Source organism: Entelurus aequoreus, linkage group LG09, assembly GCF_033978785.1.
Source record: "Entelurus aequoreus isolate RoL-2023_Sb linkage group LG09, RoL_Eaeq_v1.1, whole genome shotgun sequence".
NCBI classification, from domain to species: Eukaryota; Metazoa; Chordata; class Actinopteri; order Syngnathiformes; family Syngnathidae; genus Entelurus; species Entelurus aequoreus.
The window spans coordinates 61,737,110-61,759,562 of NC_084739.1; the positions used below are offsets into that span (position 1 = coordinate 61,737,110).

General features: G+C 41.8%; 1 protein-coding gene across 1 annotated transcript in view; it reads left to right on the forward strand.

Annotated features, from left to right (window-relative positions):
- The first annotated feature begins 406 nt into the window (after positions 1-406).
- Positions 407-22,453, forward strand: part of si:ch211-248a14.8 (uncharacterized) — a 29,087-nt gene continuing 7,040 nt past the window's right edge. Inside the window, exons 1-4 of the mRNA XM_062059096.1 lie at positions 407-472; positions 1,356-1,397; positions 3,818-4,004; positions 19,573-19,873. Of these exons, the coding sequence (XP_061915080.1) occupies positions 1,372-1,397; positions 3,818-4,004; positions 19,573-19,873 (514 nt within the window). The 5' untranslated portion in view covers positions 407-472; positions 1,356-1,371. The remainder of the gene's footprint in view (positions 473-1,355; positions 1,398-3,817; positions 4,005-19,572; positions 19,874-22,453) is intronic.

Here is a 22,453-nt window from a genome sequence, read left to right on the forward strand (position 1 = left end):
AAGAAGTGGGGGAGGAGCCATGAACATGCTGGCCAAAGAAGTGGGGGAGGAGCCATGAACATGCTGGCCAAAGAAGTGGGGGAGGAGCCATGAACATGCTGGCCAAAGAAATGGGGGAGGTGTCATGAACATGCTGGCCGAAGAAGTGGGGGAGGAGCCATGAACATGCTGGCCGAAGAAGTGGGGGAGGAGTCATGAACATGCTGGCCGAAGAAGTGGGGGAGGAGCCATGAACATGCTGGCCAAAGAAGTGGGGGAGGAGCCATGAACATGCTGGCCAAAGAAGTGGGGGAGGAGTCATGAACATGCTGGCCAAAGAAGTGGGGGAGGAGCCATGAACATGCTGGCCAAAGAAGTGGGGGAGGAGCCATGAACATGCTGGCCAAAGTCCATCTGGACAATTGAAGAGTGCAAACGTGCCCTTGGCAGCAGAGCATGTGAGCGGGGAGGAACATTCTGGACCCACATTCAGGTTTTTCATCATTATATACAGGATTTATTTTCAATATGTCCAGTACATGATTTCTTATCATTAATATGCATGATTTCTTATTATATACATGATTTCTTATTATATACATGATTTTTTATCATCATATGCATGATTTCTTATCATTATATGCATTATTTCTTATAATATTCATTATTACTTATCATTAATACATGACTTTGATTTCTTATCATAATATGCATGATTTTTTATCATTATATAGATGATTTCTTATCATTATGTGCATCATTTATTTTCATAAAATACACGATTTCTTATTATATACATGATGTATCATCATTAATTTTTAATTTTCCTGAGGGAACTCTCCTGAAGGAATAAATAAAGTACTATCTATCTAGCTATCTATTATATACAGTACATGATTTCTTATCATTATATACATGATTTCTTATAATATACATGATTTCTTATCATTATATGCATGATTTCTTATCATAATATACATAATTTATTATTATATACATGATTCATCATCGTTACATACAGTACATGATTGTTATCATTATATACATGACATCTTATCATTACATAGATGATTTCTTATCGTTACATACATCATTTCTTATCATAATACTACGACCAGACAAACTGTCGGTGAACTGCCTTAAAAGAGACCGATTGATTTCACTGTATTGATCTTCTGCCTTCTCCTTTTCATGCCAGCAACAGTTTATTCCACGTGTGAGTTCAATGAAAGCCAAAGTTAATCAATGACAGCTGAGCACAAGGAGAGGACAGAATATGCCTCACATGGCGGAGGTACTTGTACACGCCAAATGCTTTCAACCAGCGTGTTTCTTTGTTTTCCTGCTCTGAGATGATTATCTTTTTACACCTGCAGAGAACAAAAGGACAGAATGACAGCACGTCTCTGGGCTGAAAGGTAAACATTGCACGCTTTCTTTTATTCCTGCTTCCTGGCCTGACGGCGCTAGCGCACGCATGTAGTACAGTATGTGTTGAGTACACAGCTGCCGGGTGCACAACCTGCATGCAGTACAGTATGTGTTGAGTACACAGCTGCCAGGTGCACAACCTGCATACAGTACAGTATGTGTTGAGTACACAGCTGCCGGGTGCACAACCTGCATGCAGTACAGTATGTGTTGAGTACACAGTTGCCGGGTGCACAACCTGCATGCAGTACAGTATGTGTTGAGTACACAGCTGCCGGGTGCACAACCTGCATGCAGTACAGTATGTGTTGAGTACACAGCTGCCGGGTGCACAACCTGCATGCAGTACAGTATGTGTTGAGTACACAGCTGCCGGGTGCACAACCTGCATGCAGTACAGTATGTGTTGAGTACACAGCTGCCGGGTGCACAACCTGCATGCAGTACAGTATGTGTTGAGTACACAGCTGCCGGGTGCACAACCTGCATACAGTACAGTATGTGTTGAGTACACAGCTGCCGGGTGCACAACCTGCATACAGTACAGTATGTGTTGAGTACACAGCTGCCGGGTGCACAACCTGCATGCAGTACAGTATGTGTTGAGTACACAGCTGCCGGGTGCACAACCTGCATGCAGTACAGTATGTGTTGAGTACACAGCTGCCGGGTGCACAACCTGCATGCAGTACAGTATGTGTTGAGTACACAGCTGCCGGGTGCACAACCTGCATACAGTACAGTATGTGTTGAGTACACAGCTGCCGGGTGCACAACCTGCATACAGTACAGTATGTGTTGAGTACACAGCTGCCGGGTGCACAACCTGCATGCAGTACAGTATGTGTTGAGTACACAGCTGCCGGGTGCACAACCTGCATACAGTACAGTATGTGTTGAGTACACAGCTGCCGGGTGCACAACCTGCATACAGTACAGTATGTGTTGAGTACACAGCTGCCGGGTGCACAACCTGCATGCAGTACAGTATGTGTTGAGTACACAGCTGCCGGGTGCACAACATGCATACAGTACAGTATGTGTTGAGTACACAGCTGCCGGGTGCACAATCTGTGGACTAAATAAGCTAAATATGTTGACCTGCACCTCAGTAATGACATCATAGTCAGTGAGACACTACATTGCAGTCAGTAATGACATCATAGTCAGTGAGACACTACATTGCAGTCAGTAATGACATCATAGTCAGTGAGACACTACATTGCAGTCAGTAATGACATCGTAGTCAGTGAGACACTACATTGCAGTCAGTAATGACATCATAGTCAGTGAGACACTACATTGCACCTCAGTAATGACATCATAGTCAGTGAGACACTACATTGCAGTCAGTAATGACATCATAGTCAGTGAGACACTACATTGCAGTCAGTAATGACATCATAGTCAGTGAGACACTACATTGCAGTCAGTAATGACATCATAGTCAGTGAGACACTACATTGCACCTCAGTAATGACATCATAGTCAGTGAGACACTACATTGCAGTCAGTAATGACATCATAGTCAGTGAGACACTACATTGCACCTCAGTAATGACATCATAGTCAGTGAGACACTACATTGCAGTCAGTAATGACATCATAGTCAGTGAGACACTACATTGCAGTCAGTAATGACATCATAGTCAGTGAGACACTACATTGCACCTCAGTAATGACATCATAGTCAGTGAGACACTACATTGCAGTCAGTAATGACATCATAGTCAGTGAGACACTACATTGCAGTCAGTAATGACATCATAGTCAGTGAGACACTACATTGCAGTCAGTAATGACATCATAGTCAGGGAGACACTACATTGCAGTCAGTAATGACATCATAGTCAGTGAGACACTACATTGCAGTCAGTAATGACATCATAGTCAGTGAGACACTACATTGCAGTCAGTAATGACATCATAGTCAGTGAGACACTACATTGCACCTCAGTAATGACATCATAGTCAGTGAGACACTACATTGCAGTCAGTAATGACATCATAGTCAGTGAGACACTACATTGCAGTCAGTAATGACATCATAGTCAGTGAGACACTACATTGCAGTCAGTAATGACATCATAGTCAGTGAGACACTACATTGCAGTCAGTAATGACATCATAGTCAGTGAGACACTACATTGCAGTCAGTAATGACATCGTAGTCAGTGAGACACTACATTGCAGTCAGTAATGACATCGTAGTCAGTGAGACACTACATTGCACCTCAGTAATGACATCATAGTCAGTGAGACACTACATTGCACCTCAGTAATGACATCATAGTCAGTGAGACACTGGCCATGAGGTCCATCTGATATTTGCAGTATGTACAGTAAATATGTAGTGTATGCTGCAGTGTGAAGAAGTTTTAATCTGCGTTCAATCTCGTCCTGGAAGGCCTTGGACACGCAGATGCTGCGCCTCGAGTCTCGCCTGGAACCACACCTTGAAGCCGCTGATGCCCACCCTCTGCCTGGTGGTGGTCTTTGTGTATGGCCTGGCCGACAAGCTCCGCGCCTTTGTGGCCGGCATCTTCATCCCCCAGTACCACTACCCGTACGTTGTGGGTCTCTGCTTCGGACAGGTGTGTGCTGATGTCAGCTCCTTCTTCAGACAAAAATGTTGACTTCGTAGCTGCCAGGTGAGGCGTATTGAAGGCCATTGTCCATGAGGGTGGGGCTTGTATGTTTAAGCAAGTACGTCCAAAGGTTGACTTGTGTGAAGGAAGAACATTGGAGCAGACCTTGAATGATGTAGCGCAGGGGTCACCAACGCGGTGCCCGCGGGCACCAGGTAGCCCGTAAGGACCAGATGAGTAGCCCGCTGGCCTGTTCTAAAAATAGCTCAAATAGCAGCACTTACCAGTGAGCTGCCTCTATTTTTTTAAATTGTATTTATTTACTAGCAAGCTGGTCTCGCTTTGCTCGACATTTTTAATTCTAAGAGAGACAAAACTCAAATAGAATTTGAAAATCCAACAAAATATTTTAAAGACTTGGTCTTCACTTGTTTAAATAAATTCATTATTTTTGTACTTTGCTTCTTATCACTTTCAGAAAGACAATTTTAGAGAAAAAATACAACCTTAAAAATGATTTTAGGATTTTTAAACACATATACCTTTTTACCTTTTAAATTCCTTCCTCTTCTTTCCTGACAATTTAAATCAATGTTCAAGTAAATTTATTTTTTATTGTAAAGAATAATAAATACATTTTAATTTAATTCTTCATTTTAGCTTCTGTTTTTTCGACGAAGAATATTTGTGAAATATTTCTTCAAACTTATTATGATTAAAATTCAAAAAAAAATTATTCTGGCAAATCTAGAAAATCTTTGGAATCAAATTTAAATCTTATTTCAAAGTCTTTTGAATTTCTTTGAAAAAATTTTGTTCTGGAAAATCTCGAAGAAATAATGATTTGTCTTTGTTAGAAATATAGCTTGGTCCAATTTGTTATATATTCTAACAAAGCGCAGATTGGATTTTAACCTATTTAAAACATGTCATCAAAATTCTAAAATTAATCTTAATCAGGAAAAATTACTAATGATGTTCCATAAATTATTTTTTTTTATTTTTTCAAAAAGATTCGAATTAGCTAGTTTTTCTCTTCTTTTTTTCGGTTGAATTTTGAATTTTAAAGAGTCGAAATTGAAGATAAACTATGTTTCAAAATGTAATTGTCATTTTTTTGTGTTTTCTCCTCTTTTAAACCATTCAATTAAGTGTAAATATCATTAATTATTAATAATAACATAGAGTTAAAGGTAAATTGAGCAAATTGGCTATTTCTGGCAATTTATTTAAGTGTGTATCAAACTGGTAGCCCTTCGCATTAATCAGTACCCAAGAAGTAGCTCTTGGTTTCAAAAAGGTTGGTGACCCCTGATGTAGCGCTTCATGTAGCCTTGAGCACGCAGTGGAACATTGGACATGAAGGTCACTTCTTCAACCACACAGGATGTTGGGGCGCCACATTTGGAGTGAAGGAAATGATTGTATTGTACACAACATTGTGGAGCTGATTGTTTTACGTGCGACTGTTAGCTGGCAGGCTAACTTTTGAAAAAACCAAAAGGTGTCATTTCTGCTTCCGCGGTGAGCCGCTAGTGTTTTCTACGGCGTTCTGGCGAGAAGTTACAACTCATGCACCTCCTGAATCCTTGGAATGCAGGAATGTCATTGTGCATTGGAGGACTCTTTCACGCGAGTACAATCGTTACACTAATTTACGCTATATTTTTGTATTTCCTCCTTCAATATAATGTCTGACTTACCATATTTTTTTGGACTGTAGATATAGTATATAAGCCACACTCACAATATTTGATTAAAAAAATACTAGAAATTCTATATTCAAGCCGAATATATATACGTTGTGAAATGAGTTATTTACACAAAAATACTTTGTAAATATATTTTTTACATACCTTAATTGTTTCCAAATGGTGTCTGTTACACGGCAGTAAAACGGTTGGACAAACAAAACAGAAGTCACGGTCATGGACCTACTAGCTGCGCAAGCTAGCTCTCCAATCAGCTAAACAGACTTAATAACTCCACGCTGACGTTTTGGTGAATTTACTGAGGAATTTGTGAAAGTGAAACAACACAAAAAGAACGTCATTGTAAGTTAATAATACTAACACAGACACTCGTAAACATGTTAGCATATTAGCTAACGACGCTAGCTTAATTACATTACAATAGCAGGTAAGAATATGCATGAAAACACAACTATCAAACATGTGACGGTTTAGTACATTAGCACGGTTTAGTTATGTTGTCTTATAATCTTCAAATATTGCTTTGAGTGATGAATGAAGAAACCATAGGAGTGGGACCGCTATGGATGACGAGTACGGTAGATGGTATGGCACTCAACAGAAGGAAATACTGGAGACGTTCAACTCGCAGCACCCGCAGTGAGCCAACTCATCTAAAAGATGGCACCATAGCACAAACAATAACACACCCTTTAGAATGTATCTGTGGGTGTTTTATGGAAACTTTTTGTTGAATACAAAACATTATGGTCGTTAGCAAAGAAAAATCCAGTAATTAGCCACACCGTATTATAGGCTGCAGAGATCAAAGTGTTGAAAAAAAATGAGCGGTTTATAGTCCAGAATATACGATATAGTTGGGTTGCAGTCACATGACCTAGAGCAGGGGTGTCAAACTCAAATACAGAGTGGGCCAAAATGTCAAACTGAACAAAGCTGCGGGCCAAGATTGAACAAATGAACCTTTTAATAGGGACCCAAACAAGTTTTAATAGGGACCCAAACAAGTTTTAATAGGGACCCAAACCAGTTTTAATAGGGACCCAAACAAGTTTTAATAGGGACCCAAACAAGTTTTAATAGGGACCCAAACAAGTTTTAATAGGGACCCAAACCTGTTTTAATAGGGACCCAAACAAGTTTTAATAGGGACCCAAACAAGTTTTAATAGGGACCCAAACCAGTTTTAATAGGGATCCAAACAAGTTTTAATAGGGACCCAAACAAGTTTTAATAGGGACCCAAACAAGTTTTAATAGGGACCCAAACCAGTTTTAATAGGGACACAAACAAGTTTTAATAGGGACCCAAACAAGTTTTAATAGGGACCCAAACCAGTTTTAATAGGGACCCAAACCAGTTTTAATAGGGACCCAAACCAGTTTTAATAGGGACCCAAACAAGTTTTAATAGGGACCCAAACAAGTTTTAATAGGGACCCAAACCAGTTTTAATAGGGACCCAAACAAGTTTTAATAGGGACCGAAACCAGTTTTAATAGGGACCCAAACAAGTTTTAATAGGGACCCAAACCAGTTTTAATAGGGACCCGAACAAGTTTTAATAGGGACCCAAACAAGTTTTAATAGGGACCCAAACAAGTTTTAATAGGGACCCAAACCAGTTTTAATAGGGACCCAAACCAGTTTTAATAGGGACCCAAACAAGTTTTAATAGGGACCCAAACAAGTTTTAATAGGGACCCAAACAAGTTTTAATAGGGACCCAAACCAGTTTTAATAGGGACCCAAACAAGTTTTAATAGGGACCCAAACAAGTTTTAATAGGGACCCAAACCAGTTTTAATAGGGACCCAAACAAGTTTTAATAGGGACCCAAACCAGTTTTAATAGGGACCCAAACAAGTTTTAATAGGGACCCAAACAAGTTTTAATAGGGACCCAAACCAGTTTTAATAGGGACCCAAACAAGTTTTAATAGGGACCCAAACCAGTTTTAATAGGGACCCAAACAAGTTTTAATAGGGACCCAAACAAGTTTTAATAGGGACCCAAACCAGTTTTAATAGGGACCCAGACAAGTTTTGATACGGACCCAAACAAGTTTTAATAGGGACCCAAACCAGTTTTAATAGGTACCCAAACAAGTTTTAATAGGGACCCAAACCAGTTTTAATAGGGACCCAAACAAGTTTTAATAGGGACCCAAACAAGTTTTAATAGGGACCCAAACCAGTTTTAATAGGGACACAAACAAGTTTTAATAGGGACCAAACCAGTTTTAATAGGGACCCAAACAAGTTTTAATAGGGACCCAAACCAGTTTTAATAGGGACCCAAACAAGTTTTAATAGGGACCCAAACAAGTTTTAATAGGGACCCAAACCAGTTTTAATAGGGACCCAAACAAGTTTTAATAGGGACCCAAACAAGTTTTAATAGGGACCCAAACCAGTTTTAATAGGGACCCAAACCAGTTTTAATAGGGACCCAAACAAGTTTTAATAGGGACCCAGACAAGTTTTGATACGGACCCAAACAAGTTTTAATAGGGACCCAAACCAGTTTTAATAGGGACCCAAACCAGTTTTAATAGGGACCCAAACAAGTTTTAATAGGGACCCAAACCAGTTTTAATAGGGACCCAAACAAGTTTTAATAGGGACCCAAACCAGTTTTAATAGGGACCCAAACAAGTTTTAATAGGGACCCAAACCAGTTTTAATAGGGACCAAACCAGTTTTAATAGGGACCCAAACAAGTTTTAATAGGGACCCAAACAAGTTTTAATAGGGACCCAAACCAGTTTTAATAGGGACCCAAACAAGTTTTAATAGGGACCCAAACAAGTTTTAATAGGGACCCAAACAAGTTTTAATAGGGACCCAAACAAGTTTTAATAGTGACCCAAACAAGTTTTAATAGGGACCCAAACCTGTTTTAATAGGGACCCAAACAAGTTTTAATAGGGACCCAAACCAGTTTTAATAGGGACCCAAACAAGTTTTAATAGGGACCCAAACAAGTTTTAATAGGGACCCAAACCAGTTTTAATAGGGACCCAAACAAGTTTTAATAGGGACCCAAACCAGTTTTAATAGGGACCCAAACAAGTTTTAATAGGGACCCAAACAAGTTTTAATAGGGACCCAAACAAGTTTTAATAGGGACCCAAACCAGTTTTAATAGGGACCCAAACAAGTTTTAATAGGAACCCAAACCAGTTTTAATAGGGACCCAGACAAGTTTTGATACGGACCCAAACAAGTTTTAATAGGGACCCAGACAAGTTTTAATAGGGACCCAAACAAGTTTTAATAGGGACCCAGACAAGTTTTGATACGGACCCAAACAAGTTTTAATAGGGACCCAGCCAAGTTTTAATAGGGACCCAGACAAGTTTTAATAGGGACCCAAACAAGTTTTAATAGGGACCCAAACCAGTTTTAATAGGGACCCAAACAAGTTTTAATAGGGACCCAAACAAGTTTTAATAGGGACCCAAACCAGTTTTAATAGGGACCCAAACCAGTTTTGCATTGAATATTGAACAAGCAAGGCTTATATAACTTTATAGTGACATGCAAAATCCAGTTTCAAATAATAATAATAATCATTAGAAAATATCAATGGCATATCAAATAAAATTTAAATACAAATTGTAGCCTTCTGAGGTAAATATCAAAATAAACTTTTTCCACAAGCTAATAATATATTTGAAAGTAAAATAACAATAACGAATGAATCAAACATTCAAGCCTTGAAGTAGCAAGAGAAAGTGCATGAATAAAATGTTAATTATTGCTCAGTTTGCTACACTGATTTGCTTTGACACTGAATATGAAACAAGCAACGCTTATATAACTTAATACTGCAAAATCATCTTTCAAAAAACAAACGAAAACACATCAATGGCATATTAAATTAAATTTAAATACAAATGGAATGCCTCTTTTCTATTTGCAGCTGTCTGAGGTAAATATCAACATGAACTTTTTCCACAGGCTAATACATTTAAAATAAAATAATGAATAAATCAACCATTCAGGCCTTTTCACCGCTCAGTTTGCAACACACTGATCTAATCTGATGTGCCCAAGCCAGATAGCTGCCATCTTTTCTTGGATGCTAGTTCATTCATGTCGGGGCTCAGGCTTTGAGCTGAGGCAACCTTCATTATCCAACCAAGGTGTTCATCAGTCAGACGTATCCTGGGAGACCTTTTCCTCATCTTCATTGGGGAGAAAAGTTGCTGACATAGATAAGTGCTGGCGAACATGGAGAGCAATTGAGCAGCTTGGGTGCGCAGCTGAGGCAGTGTGCTAGGGATGAGGCAGTGTGCTAGGGATGAGGCAGTGTGCTAGGGATGAGGCAGTGTGCTAGGGATGAGGCAGTGTGCTAGGGATGAGGCAGTGTGCTAGGGATGAGTCATTGTGCTAGGGATGAATTGTGGCGCCAACAGCATCATACTTTGACTTCAGCGTGTCATCACACTGGACTTCAATCAGCTCCATTTGGAGGTTACTTGCGCTCAGCTATTGTGTTCCTGCTCAGGCTTACCTTTGAAAAGGCCTGCTTTTTCTCTGGGCACACTTGGTCACAAACTTTCAGCATTCACTTTTGAACTAACTCTCCCTCATTCAAGGGTCGGCTCGATTTGGCCATTTCTTCTGCCACGATATAACTTACCTTTACAGCAGCCTCATTTGGTCAACATATTCTGTTGTGAAAGCAGACCTCTTTTCATCTCCTCTGTTTCTGGCTCCTTTGAGTCGTGTCCGGGTCCTTGTACTTGTCCCGCTGTTTCCTTGCATAGTGTCGCCTAATGTTGTACTCCTTACTTACCGACACGTTGGCTCCACAAACAGGTCTGTCTTTTACATATATCAACAGATATTCTGTCCCCCACCTGTCCAGAAAACTTCTGTTTTCTCCCTTCCTTTTCGCCATTTTTGGTAGGGTTAGGGCAGGGGTCGGCAACCCAAAATGTTGAAAGAGCCATATTGGACCAAAAATACAAAAACAAATCTGTCTGGAGCCGCAAAAAATTAAAAGCCATATTACATACAGATAGTGTCATGAGATATACATTGAATTAAGAGGACTTAAAGGAAACTAATTGAACTCAAATATAGCTAGAAATGAGGCATAATGATGCAATATGTACATACAGCTAGCCTAAATAGCATGTTAGCATTGATTAGCTTGCAGTCATGCAGTGACCAAATATGTCTGATTAGCACTCCACACAAGTCAATAACATCAACAAAACTCACCTTTGTGCATTCATGCCCAACGTTAAAAGTTTGGTGGACAAAATGAGACGGAAAAAGAAGTGGCATAAAACACGTCCTAGAAAGTCGGAGAAAGTTATACATGTAAACAAACTACGGTGAGTTCAAGGACCGCCAAAATTAGTAGGACAAAACAGCGCTCGCCAAATACTCGAATCAGTGAAGCATGTTTAATATAAACAGTGTGCTTTATAACAATTAGGGAGGTTTGCGTCATGTTTGTCCTCATACACAAACCATATTAACACTAAAAATAGATTTTTTTCCCCTCATCTTTTTCCATTTTTCATACATTTTTGAGAGCCACTAGGGCGGCGCTAAAGAGCCGCATGCGGTTGCCGACCCCTGGGTTTTATGGTAACACAGTGACACTGACAGTTGTAGTATGACGTCTGGGAGAGGCACGGGGAGGTTAGGGTTAGGGTAACACAGTGACACTGACAGTTGTAGTATGACGTCTGGGAGAGGCACGGGGAGGTTAGGGTTAGGGTTAGGGTAACACAGTGACACTGACAGTTGTAGTATGACGTCTGGGAGAGGCACGGGGAGGTTAGGGTTAGGGTTAGGGTAACACAGTGACACTGACAGTTGTAGTATGACGTCTGGGAGAGGCACGGGGAGGTTAGGGTTAGGGTAACACAGTGACACTGACAGTTGTAGTATGACGTCTGGGAGAGGCACGGGGAGGTTAGGGTTAGGGTTAGGGTAACACCGTGACACTGACAGTTGTAGTATGACGTCTGGGAGAGGCACGGGGAGGTTAGGGTTAGGGTTAGGGTAACACAGTGACACTGACAGTTGTAGTATGACGTCTGGGAGAGGCACGGGGAGGTTAGGGTTAGGGTAACACAGTGACACTGACAGTTGTAGTATGACGTCTGGGAGAGGCACGGGGAGGTTAGGGTTAGGGTTAGGGTAACACAGTGACACTGACAGTTGTAGTATGACGTCTGGGAGAGGCACGGGGAGGTTAGGGTTAGGGTTAGGGTAACACAGTGACACTGACAGTTGTAGTATGACGTCTGGGAGAGGCACGGGGAGGTTAGGGTTAGGGTTAGGGTAACACAGTGACACTGACAGTTGTAGTATGACGTCTGGGAGAGGCACGGGGAGGTTAGGGTTAGGGTTAGGGTAACACAGTGACACTGACAGTTGTAGGATAATGTCTGGGAGAGGCACGGGGAGGTTAGGGTTAGGGTAACACAGTGACACTGACAGTTGTAGTATGACGTCTGGGAGAGGCACGGGGAGGTTAGGGTTAGGGTTAGGGTAACACAGTGACACTGACAGTTGTAGTATGACGTCTGGGAGAGGCACGGGGAGGTTAGGGTTAGGGTAACACAGTGACACTGACAGTTGTAGTATGACGTCTGGGAGAGGCACGGGGAGGTTAGGGTTAGGGTAACACAGTGACACTGACAGTTGTAGTATGACGTCTGGGAGAGGCACGGGGAGGTTAGGGTTAGGGTTAGGGTAACACAGTGACACTGACAGTTGTAGTATGACGTCTGGGAGAGGCACGGGGAGGTTAGGGTTAGGGTAACACAGTGACACTGACAGTTGTAGTATGACGTCTGGGAGAGGCACGGGGAGGTTAGGGTTAGGGTAACACAGTGACACTGACAGTTGTAGTATGACGTCTGGGAGAGGCACGGGGAGGCTAGGGTTAGGGTTAGGGTAACAGTGACACTGACAGTTGTAGTATGACGTCTGGGAGAGGCACGGGGAGGTTAGGGTTAGGGTAACACAGTGACACTGACAGTTGTAGTATGACGTCTGGGAGAGGCACGGGGAGGTTAGGGTTAGGGTAACACAGTGACACTGACAGTTGTAGTATGACGTCTGGGAGAGGCACGGGGAGGTTAGGGTTAGGGTAACACAGTGACACTGACAGTTGTAGTATGACGTCTGGGAGAGGCACGGGGAGGTTAGGGTTAGGGTAACACAGTGACACTGACAGTTGTAGTATGACGTCTGGGAGAGGCACGGGGAGGTTAGGGTTAGGGTAACACAGTGACACTGACAGTTGTAGTATGACGTCTGGGAGAGGCACGGGGAGGTTAGGGTTAGGGTAACACAGTGACACTGACAGTTGTAGTATGACGTCTGGGAGAGGCACGGGGAGGTTAGGGTTAGGGTAACACAGTGACACTGACAGTTGTAGTATGACGTCTGGGAGAGGCACGGGGAGGTTAGGGTTAGGGTAACACAGTGACACTGACAGTTGTAGTATGACGTCTGGGAGAGGCACGGGGAGGTTAGGGTTAGGGTAACACAGTGACACTGACAGTTGTAGTATGACGTCTGGGAGAGGCACGGGGAGGTTAGGGTTAGGGTAACACAGTGACACTGACAGTTGTAGTATGACGTCTGGGAGAGGCACGGGGAGGTTAGGGTTAGGGTAACACAGTGACACTGACAGTTGTAGTATGACGTCTGGGAGAGGCACGGGGAGGTTAGGGTTAGGGTTAGGGTAACACAGTGACACTGACAGTTGTAGTATGACGTCTGGGAGAGGCACGGGGAGGTTAGGGTTAGGGTTAGGGTAACACAGTGACACTGACAGTTGTAGTATGACGTCTGGGAGAGGCACGGGGAGGTTAGGGTTAGGGTTAGGGTAACACAGTGACACTGACAGTTGTAGGATAATGTCTGGGAGAGGCACGGGGAGGTTAGGGTTAGGGTAACACAGTGACACTGACAGTTGTAGTATGACGTCTGGGAGAGGCACGGGGAGGTTAGGGTTAGGGTTAGGGTAACACAGTGACACTGACAGTTGTAGTATGACGTCTGGGAGAGGCACGGGGAGGTTAGGGTTAGGGTAACACAGTGACACTGACAGTTGTAGTATGACGTCTGGGAGAGGCACGGGGAGGTTAGGGTTAGGGTAACACAGTGACACTGACAGTTGTAGTATGACGTCTGGGAGAGGCACGGGGAGGTTAGGGTTAGGGTTAGGGTAACACAGTGACACTGACAGTTGTAGTATGACGTCTGGGAGAGGCACGGGGAGGTTAGGGTTAGGGTAACACAGTGACACTGACAGTTGTAGTATGACGTCTGGGAGAGGCACGGGGAGGTTAGGGTTAGGGTAACACAGTGACACTGACAGTTGTAGTATGACGTCTGGGAGAGGCACGGGGAGGCTAGGGTTAGGGTTAGGGTAACAGTGACACTGACAGTTGTAGTATGACGTCTGGGAGAGGCACGGGGAGGTTAGGGTTAGGGTAACACAGTGACACTGACAGTTGTAGTATGACGTCTGGGAGAGGCACGGGGAGGTTAGGGTTAGGGTAACACAGTGACACTGACAGTTGTAGTATGACGTCTGGGAGAGGCACGGGGAGGTTAGGGTTAGGGTAACACAGTGACACTGACAGTTGTAGTATGACGTCTGGGAGAGGCACGGGGAGGTTAGGGTTAGGGTAACACAGTGACACTGACAGTTGTAGTATGACGTCTGGGAGAGGCACGGGGAGGTTAGGGTTAGGGTTAGGGTAACACAGTGACACTGAAAGTTGTAGTATGACGTCTGGGAGAGGCACGGGGAGGTTAGGGTTAGGGTAACACAGTGACACTGACAGTTGTAGTATGACGTCTGGGAGAGGCACGGGGAGGTTAGGGTTAGGGTTAGGGTAACACAGTGACACTGAAAGTTGTAGTATGACGTCTGGGAGAGGCACGGGGAGGTTAGGGTTAGGGTAACACAGTGACACTGACAGTTGTAGTATGACGTCTGGGAGAGGCACGGGGAGGTTAGGGTTAGGGTTAGGGTAACACAGTGACACTGAAAGTTGTAGTATGACGTCTGGGAGAGGCACGGGGAGGTTAGGGTTAGGGTAACACAGTGACACTGACAGTTGTAGTATGACGTCTGGGAGAGGCACGGGGAGGTTAGGGTTAGGGTTAGGGTAACACAGTGACACTGAAAGTTGTAGTATGACGTCTGGGAGAGGCACGGGGAGGTTAGGGTTAGGGTAACACAGTGACACTGACAGTTGTAGTATGACGTCTGGGAGAGGCACGGGGAGGTTAGGGTTAGGGTAACACAGTGACACTGACAGTTGTAGTATGACGTCTGGGAGAGGCACGGGGAGGTTAGGGTTAGGGTTAGGGTAACACAGTGACACTGACAGTTGTAGTATGACGTCTGGGAGAGGCACGGGGAGGTTAGGGTTAGGGTTAGGGTAACACAGTGACACTGACAGTTGTAGTATGACGTCTGGGAGAGGCACGGGGAGGTTAGGGTTAGGGTTAGGGTAACAGTGACACTGACAGTTGTAGTATGACGTCTGGGAGAGGCACGGGGAGGTTAGGGTTAGGGTTAGGGTAACACAGTGACACTGACAGTTGTAGTATGACGTCTGGGAGAGGCACGGGGAGGTTAGGGTTAGGGTTAGGGTAACACAGTGACACTGACAGTTGTAGTATGACGTCTGGGAGAGGCACGGGGAGGTTAGGGTTAGGGTAACACAGTGACACTGACAGTTGTAGTATGACATCTGGGAGAGGCACGGGGAGGTTAGGGTTAGGGTAACACAGTGACACTGACAGTTGTAGTATGACGTCTGGGAGAGGCACGGGGAGGTTAGGGTTAGGGTTAGGGTAACACAGTGACACTGACAGTTGTAGTATGACGTCTGGGAGAGGCACGGGGAGGTTAGGGTTAGGGTAACACAGTGACACTGACAGTTGTAGTATGACGTCTGGGAGAGGCACGGGGAGGTTAGGGTTAGGGTAACACAGTGACACTGACAGTTGTAGTATGACATCTGGGAGAGGCACGGGGAGGTTAGGGTTAGGGTAACACAGTGACACTGACAGTTGTAGTATGAGGTCTGGGAGAGGCACGGGGAGGTTAGGGTTAGGGTAACACAGTGACACTGACAGTTGTAGTATGAGGTCTGGGAGAGGCACGGGGAGGCGGGGTGAGACAAGTGTTGTGCAAGAACACTACTGACCCAGAGGAGAGAGCATGGCTGGCCCGCCAAAACAACAGCAGAGCATTATGGGATTTGTAGTATTAGCGGTGAATAATACCGGCGGGCCAGCTCTAATGTTACTTTGATATTGCCTCAGGGGCCAAATGAAATGACACGGCGGGCCAGAGTTTGACACCCATGACGTAGAGCAGGGGTGCCCACACTTTGTCAGCAGGCGGGCTACTTTTTAAATGACCAAGTCGAGGTGATCTGCCTCATATATACACACACACACACACACACACACACACACACACACACACACACACACACACACACACACACACACACACACACATATATATATATATATATATATATATATATATATATATATATATATATATAATTTATATTTATTTATTTTGCCGTTTTTGTTGACATGTTAAAGGTGTTTTAATGAATATACATGCATGTTTAACATGTAGATTCCTTTCTTTCATGAAGACAAGAATATAAGTTGGTGTGATTGTGATGACTAGGAATCAGACAGCAGTGATGAGAACGTCCACATTTTCAAACAGAGGAGAAAAAAAGTTCCTCCTTTCTGTCTAATACCACATGAAAGTGGTTGCTTTTTGCCATCTTATTTGTCCAGCTTCCAGAATCGTTTTTGTACACTTTACAAGAAATACATTGGCGGCAAACTCCGTAGCTTGCTAGCTTGTTTGCGCTGGCTTTCGGAGACTCTTATTTTGTTAGCGCAGGCGCGATGGAGCGGCACTTTTATTGTGAAGACAGGAACTGTGCGGTCAGTCTTTAGGCTTTTGACGGGAGGTACGGTTGAAATAAAAAATGTTTCTGGCCTTCCTGACGGTCTTTTTTCCTTCCCACTGAGCTGGCAGCAGCCGGCATCATCTCACAAGACCCTCGGGTGCCTTGAATGTCAATCAAGTGACCAAAGTCACGTCGTAGTGAAGATTTAGGATCGCTCATTTTTAGCTCTATTTTTTGTCATGCCTGGCTGGCGTTCGACTGACACACCCTCCGCGATGGACCGGTAGCTCGCGATGGACGTGATGGGCACCCCTGACCTGGAGGCACTTCTGGGTTTCAGGCCACGGTCTAAGCCCCACTAGACTAGACTACTGCTTATTTACATCAATCGCTGCAGATTTAGGCTTATTTTCAAATGTTTGGAGGCAAATATAAAAGCGATTATAAAAAAATATTTGAAATGGGATGGAGTGGATTTTTACACCCTTAAGAAGAATATTATCAAACATTTTTAAAGCATCACCAAGATGTTACTGCTACCTCGCTGCACTTAACACTCACAAGTATTTACAGAAGAAAAGTTTGGAGGCACATCACGTCTTTCTGCTCCACACCTTCAAGGCCCACTGAAAGCCACTACTAGCGACCACGCAGTCTGATAGTTTATATAACAATGATGACATCTTAACATTGCAACACATGCCAATACGGCCGGGTTAACTTATAAAGTGACATTTTACATTTCCCGCTAAACTTCCGCTTGAAAAAGCCTTTGGAGGATGACGTATGCGCGTGACGTAGCCCGGAGAACAGAGGTATGGCTTCCCCATAGAATACAAAACAAAAAAGCTCTGTTTTCATCTCAAAATTCCACAGTATTCTGGACATCTGTGTTGGTGAATCTTTTGCAATTTGTTTAATGAACAATGGAGACTGCAAAGAAGAAAGTTGTAGGTGGGATCGGTGTATTAGCGGCTGGCTGTAGCAACACAACAAGAAGGACTTTGAGGATAGCAGACGCGCTAGCCGAACGACCTCACCTTGACTTCCTCCGTCTCCGGGCCGCCAAACGCATCGGTGATCGGGTGAAGTCCTTCGTCGTACCGTTGATCACTGGATAAGAATAGACTAAGAGGAGAAGTATTGCGGAAAGAGATTATTCTAGATTGTACCTAATGTCATGACTGTTTTTATTGACTATTTTATTGATTATGGGATAAGCAGTAGAAAATGGTGGATGAAACTTTTTTCGTCACTTATTGTTTGTCTTTGGTACACTAATGTATATATTTTAGGCCATTGGTTCTTTGTTTTATTTTTTTTTTGCAAAAATATATATATATCTATTTTTATATTGCTCTTTTTATCTTTGTTATGAACAATATTATGTAAACTCGAAGTTATTATTATTATTTTTGGTTCTTTGTTGTTGCTATTTTTGTATTACAACATTTTATTATTTGATCATGTTGTACTGCATTTTAATCTTTTGTTTTGTGATTGTGTGATGTTTTTGCCTGGACCCCAGGAAGAATAGTCTCCACTGCGGTGTAGACTAATGGGGATCCTTAATAAACTAAACTAAACTAAACTGGAACGCAGGTGAGCACGGGTGTTGATGAGCTGGGCAGATGAGGGCTGGCTGGCGTAGGTGGATAGCTAATGTTTTTATCATAGCTCTGTGAGGTCCGGTTGCTAAGTTGCTAAGTTAGCCTTAGCGTCGTTAGCAACAGCATTGTTAAGCTTTGCCAGGCTGAAAATTATTAAGCGTGTAGTTACATGTCCATGGTTTAATAGTATTGTTGATCTTCTATCTATCCTTCCAGTCAGGGATTTATTTATTTTGTTTCTATCTGCATTTGAAACAGATGCTATCACGTTAGCTCATGCTAATTAGCATGAGCTTCGCCGATGTATTGTCGTGGAGATAAAAGTCACTGTGAATGTCCATTTCGCGTTCTGGACTCTCATTTTCAAGAGGATATAGTACCCCAGGTGGTTTAAAATACAAATCCGTGATCCACAATAGAAAAAGGAGAGAGTGTGGAATCCAATGAGCCAACTTGTACCTAAGTTACGGTCAGAGCGAAAAAAGATATGTCTTGCACTGCATTCTAGTCCGTCACTCTAACGTTCCTCATCCACGAATCTTTCATCCTCGCTCAAATTAATGGGGTAATCGTCGCTTTCTCGGTCCGAATAGCTCTAGCTGCGTTGAAAACAATAGGACAATATGAGGAAGTGAACAACTGACTACGTCACGCTACTTCCGGTACAGGCAAGGCTTTTCTTTATCAGAGACCAAAACTTGCGAACTTTATCGACGTTGTTCTCTACTAAATCCTTTCAGCAAAAATATGGCAATATCGCAAAATGATCAAGTATGACACATAGAATGGATCTGCTATCCCCGTTTGAATAAATAAAATTCATTTCAGTAGGCCTTTAAACATTCATCGCTGAAAGACAAAGTAAATAGGTGATAAAAAGTATCAATAATTATGGATATTGATGGATATAAAAAAAAAGGACAGCACAGGCCTTCTCTTTATTTGCACGACTGTTTACATTGTAGATTGTCACATGGAAACTAGGAATGAACACATGTGGAGTTATGTACTTCACAAAAAAAGGTGAAATAACTGAAAAGATGTTTTATATTCTAGTTTCTTCAAATTTGTGGAAACAGAAAAGTGAAAACAAAGAAAAGAAACACCCTTGAAAAGTGAAAACAAAGAAAAGAAACACCCTTGAAAAGTGAAAACACCCTAGAGATGGAGACGGGGTTGTTCTCATCTCTTTTCTCGCGCAGTAAAGCATTAAAGACTCCATCTGTGATTAGAGATCTCTAATTAGGCAAGGTATGTGCAACAATAACCCTAACCTTCTACAATGGCTTCTTTTTGCAGGCTCTATTGTCCGTGTCCTTCTGCAATCTGCTGCACGTCCTGGGTGTGGCGCCGCTGAGGCGGTACAGTCGACCCCTGGGCGAGCGACTCCTGGTGTCCTCCATCTGCAGCAGCGTCCACGCCGTGCTGACCACGTGGGCCCAGGTCAGCAGCTCGCACGGCGTCCTCTTCCCCCTCGCCCGGCGACTGCTGCCCGTAGTCACCGTGGGCCTGAGCTTTGCGCTGAAGGTAACGGCGCCACCTTCAGGCCACGCCTCCGTGCCGCTCTCCATCCTGACCGGGTGCTCGCTTGTCCTCACTGGTAAGCCCCACTGCCATACGAGTGTGACAAGAACACTTTGGGTTACGTCAAAGATGAATGAAAACCAGTTGCTCTGAACGTTAGGCTTTTCAAGTGTAAAAAGAAGTTAACCCCCGTAAAAACACAACTTTTTCCCCCCCTAAAAGCGCAATGAAGTGATTGTCAAACTGGGCTCCAGCTAGTGCACGGGTGTCCAACTCAGGGCCCGGGGGCCAGATGAGGTCCGTCCCTTCATTTGATGTGGCCCTGGAAAGAACATGTATCAATAAAGTACCCTAACTTTTATTACTAAATGTCATCTTTTTCTATTTTGGGAGAAATATATATATATATATATATATGTACTCCATGTAATCACAAATGATGTTCACTTAAATATGATCTAATTATGCAAAAATATACAATCAAACATTTAAAGCATTTTTAAATGGAAATAAATACTAATGCTCAAAGCAAGTTGTCCATCAAAGTAAGAGTAGTAATAGATTTCATGCTCAATTGGGAAATTTACTGTACTTTTTACAGCATTTTTCTCGAAATGAAAAAAAACCTACTTTATTTTACTGTAATAAACTGTGGTACTGTTTCGACATTTACAGTAATACACCAACAAATCTACACTTGTTGATTTGCGGTAAAAAAAAACAAAAACAAACTGGCAGCTCAGGTGCCAAAATTTTACTGTGAAATTGCATGTTTTCTTATTTACAGTAAAAAAAAACAAATGTACATTTTACAGTAACATTCTGGCAACTGAGCTGCCTTTTTTTCTACCATAAAAACAGCAGTACTGTTTTTCCATTTACAGTAATATACACCACATTTACAGTAATATACACCACATTTACAGTAGTATACACTACATTTACAGTAATATACACCACATTTACAGTAATATACACTACATTTACAGTAATATACACCACATTTACAGTAATTTAAACTACATTTACAGTAATATACACCACATTTACAGTAATATACACCACATTTACAGTAATTTAAACTACATTTACAGTAATATACACCACATTTACACTAATTTAAACTACATTTACAGTAATATACACTACATTTACACTAATTTAAACTACATTTACAGTAATATACACTACATTTACAGTAATATACACCACATTTACACTAATTTAAACTACATTTACAGTAATATACACTACATTTACAGTAATATACACCACATTTACAATAATATACACCACATTTACAGTAATATACACTACATTTAAAGTAATATACACTACATTTACAGTAATTTAAACTACATTTACAGTAATATACACTACATTTACAGTAATGTACACTACATTTACAGTAATATACCACACATTTACAATAATATACACTACATTTACAGTAATATACACCATATTTACAGTAATATACACTACATTTACAGTAATATACACTACATTTACAGTAATTTAAACTACATTTACAGTAATATACACTACATTTACAGTAATATACACCACATTTACAGTAATATACACTACAGTATTGCACTAAGAAAATATCCTAGTTTGTGAACCCGTTGTCAAACAATGGCAATAAAACTATTCTGATTCTGATTCTGAGTTTCAAGTGAAATAATGGCAACTTACCATGTTTTTTTTTACATTTTAGTTTTTTAAAATATCTGCTCCTAAAATGCATAATAAAATAGTGTAATAATAGTATTCACTGTTAGACGCGGCCCTCTGGGGACAAACATAACTGCCATGTGGCCCTCGGTGAAAAGCACTTTGACACCTCTGATCTAGTGGTACGCCAATGAATCTCTTGGTTAAAGTACACTGTTTTATTTTCCTATATTACAACAGTGTTACTGTGGCCAAAAATATTGAATACGCTTGATAAGTAAAACCTCTGCCTTGTTTTTAAAGAATACTTACACCTACTACATTACTGTATATTAATGTTACTCATTATTGTGGTACTTAAAGAATACTTAGGTCTACTACACTACTGTATTTAATGATGTCATTATGGTGGTACTTAATGAATACTTAGGTCTACTACACTACTGTATTTAATGTTGTCATTATGGTGGTACTTAATGAATACTTAGGTCTACTACGCTACTGTATTTAATGTTGTCATTATGGTGGTACTTAATGAATACTTAGGTCTACTACACTACTGTATTTAATGATGTCATTATGGTGGTACTTAATGAATACTTAGGTCTACTACACTACTGTATTTAATGATGTCATTATGGTGGTACTTAATGAATACTTAGGTCTACTACACTACTGTATTTAATGTTGTCATGATGGTGGTACTTAATGAATACTTAGGTCTACTACACTACTGTATTTAATGTTGTCATTATGGTGGTACTTAATGAATACTTAGGTCTACTACACTACTGTATTTAATGTTGTCATTATGGTGGTACTTAATGAATACTTAGGTCTACTACACTACTGTATTTAATGTTGTCATGGTGGTACTTAATGAATACTTAGGTCTACTACACTACTGTATTTAATGATGTCATTATGGTGGTACTTAATGAATACTTAGGTCTACTACACTACTGTATTTAATGTTGTC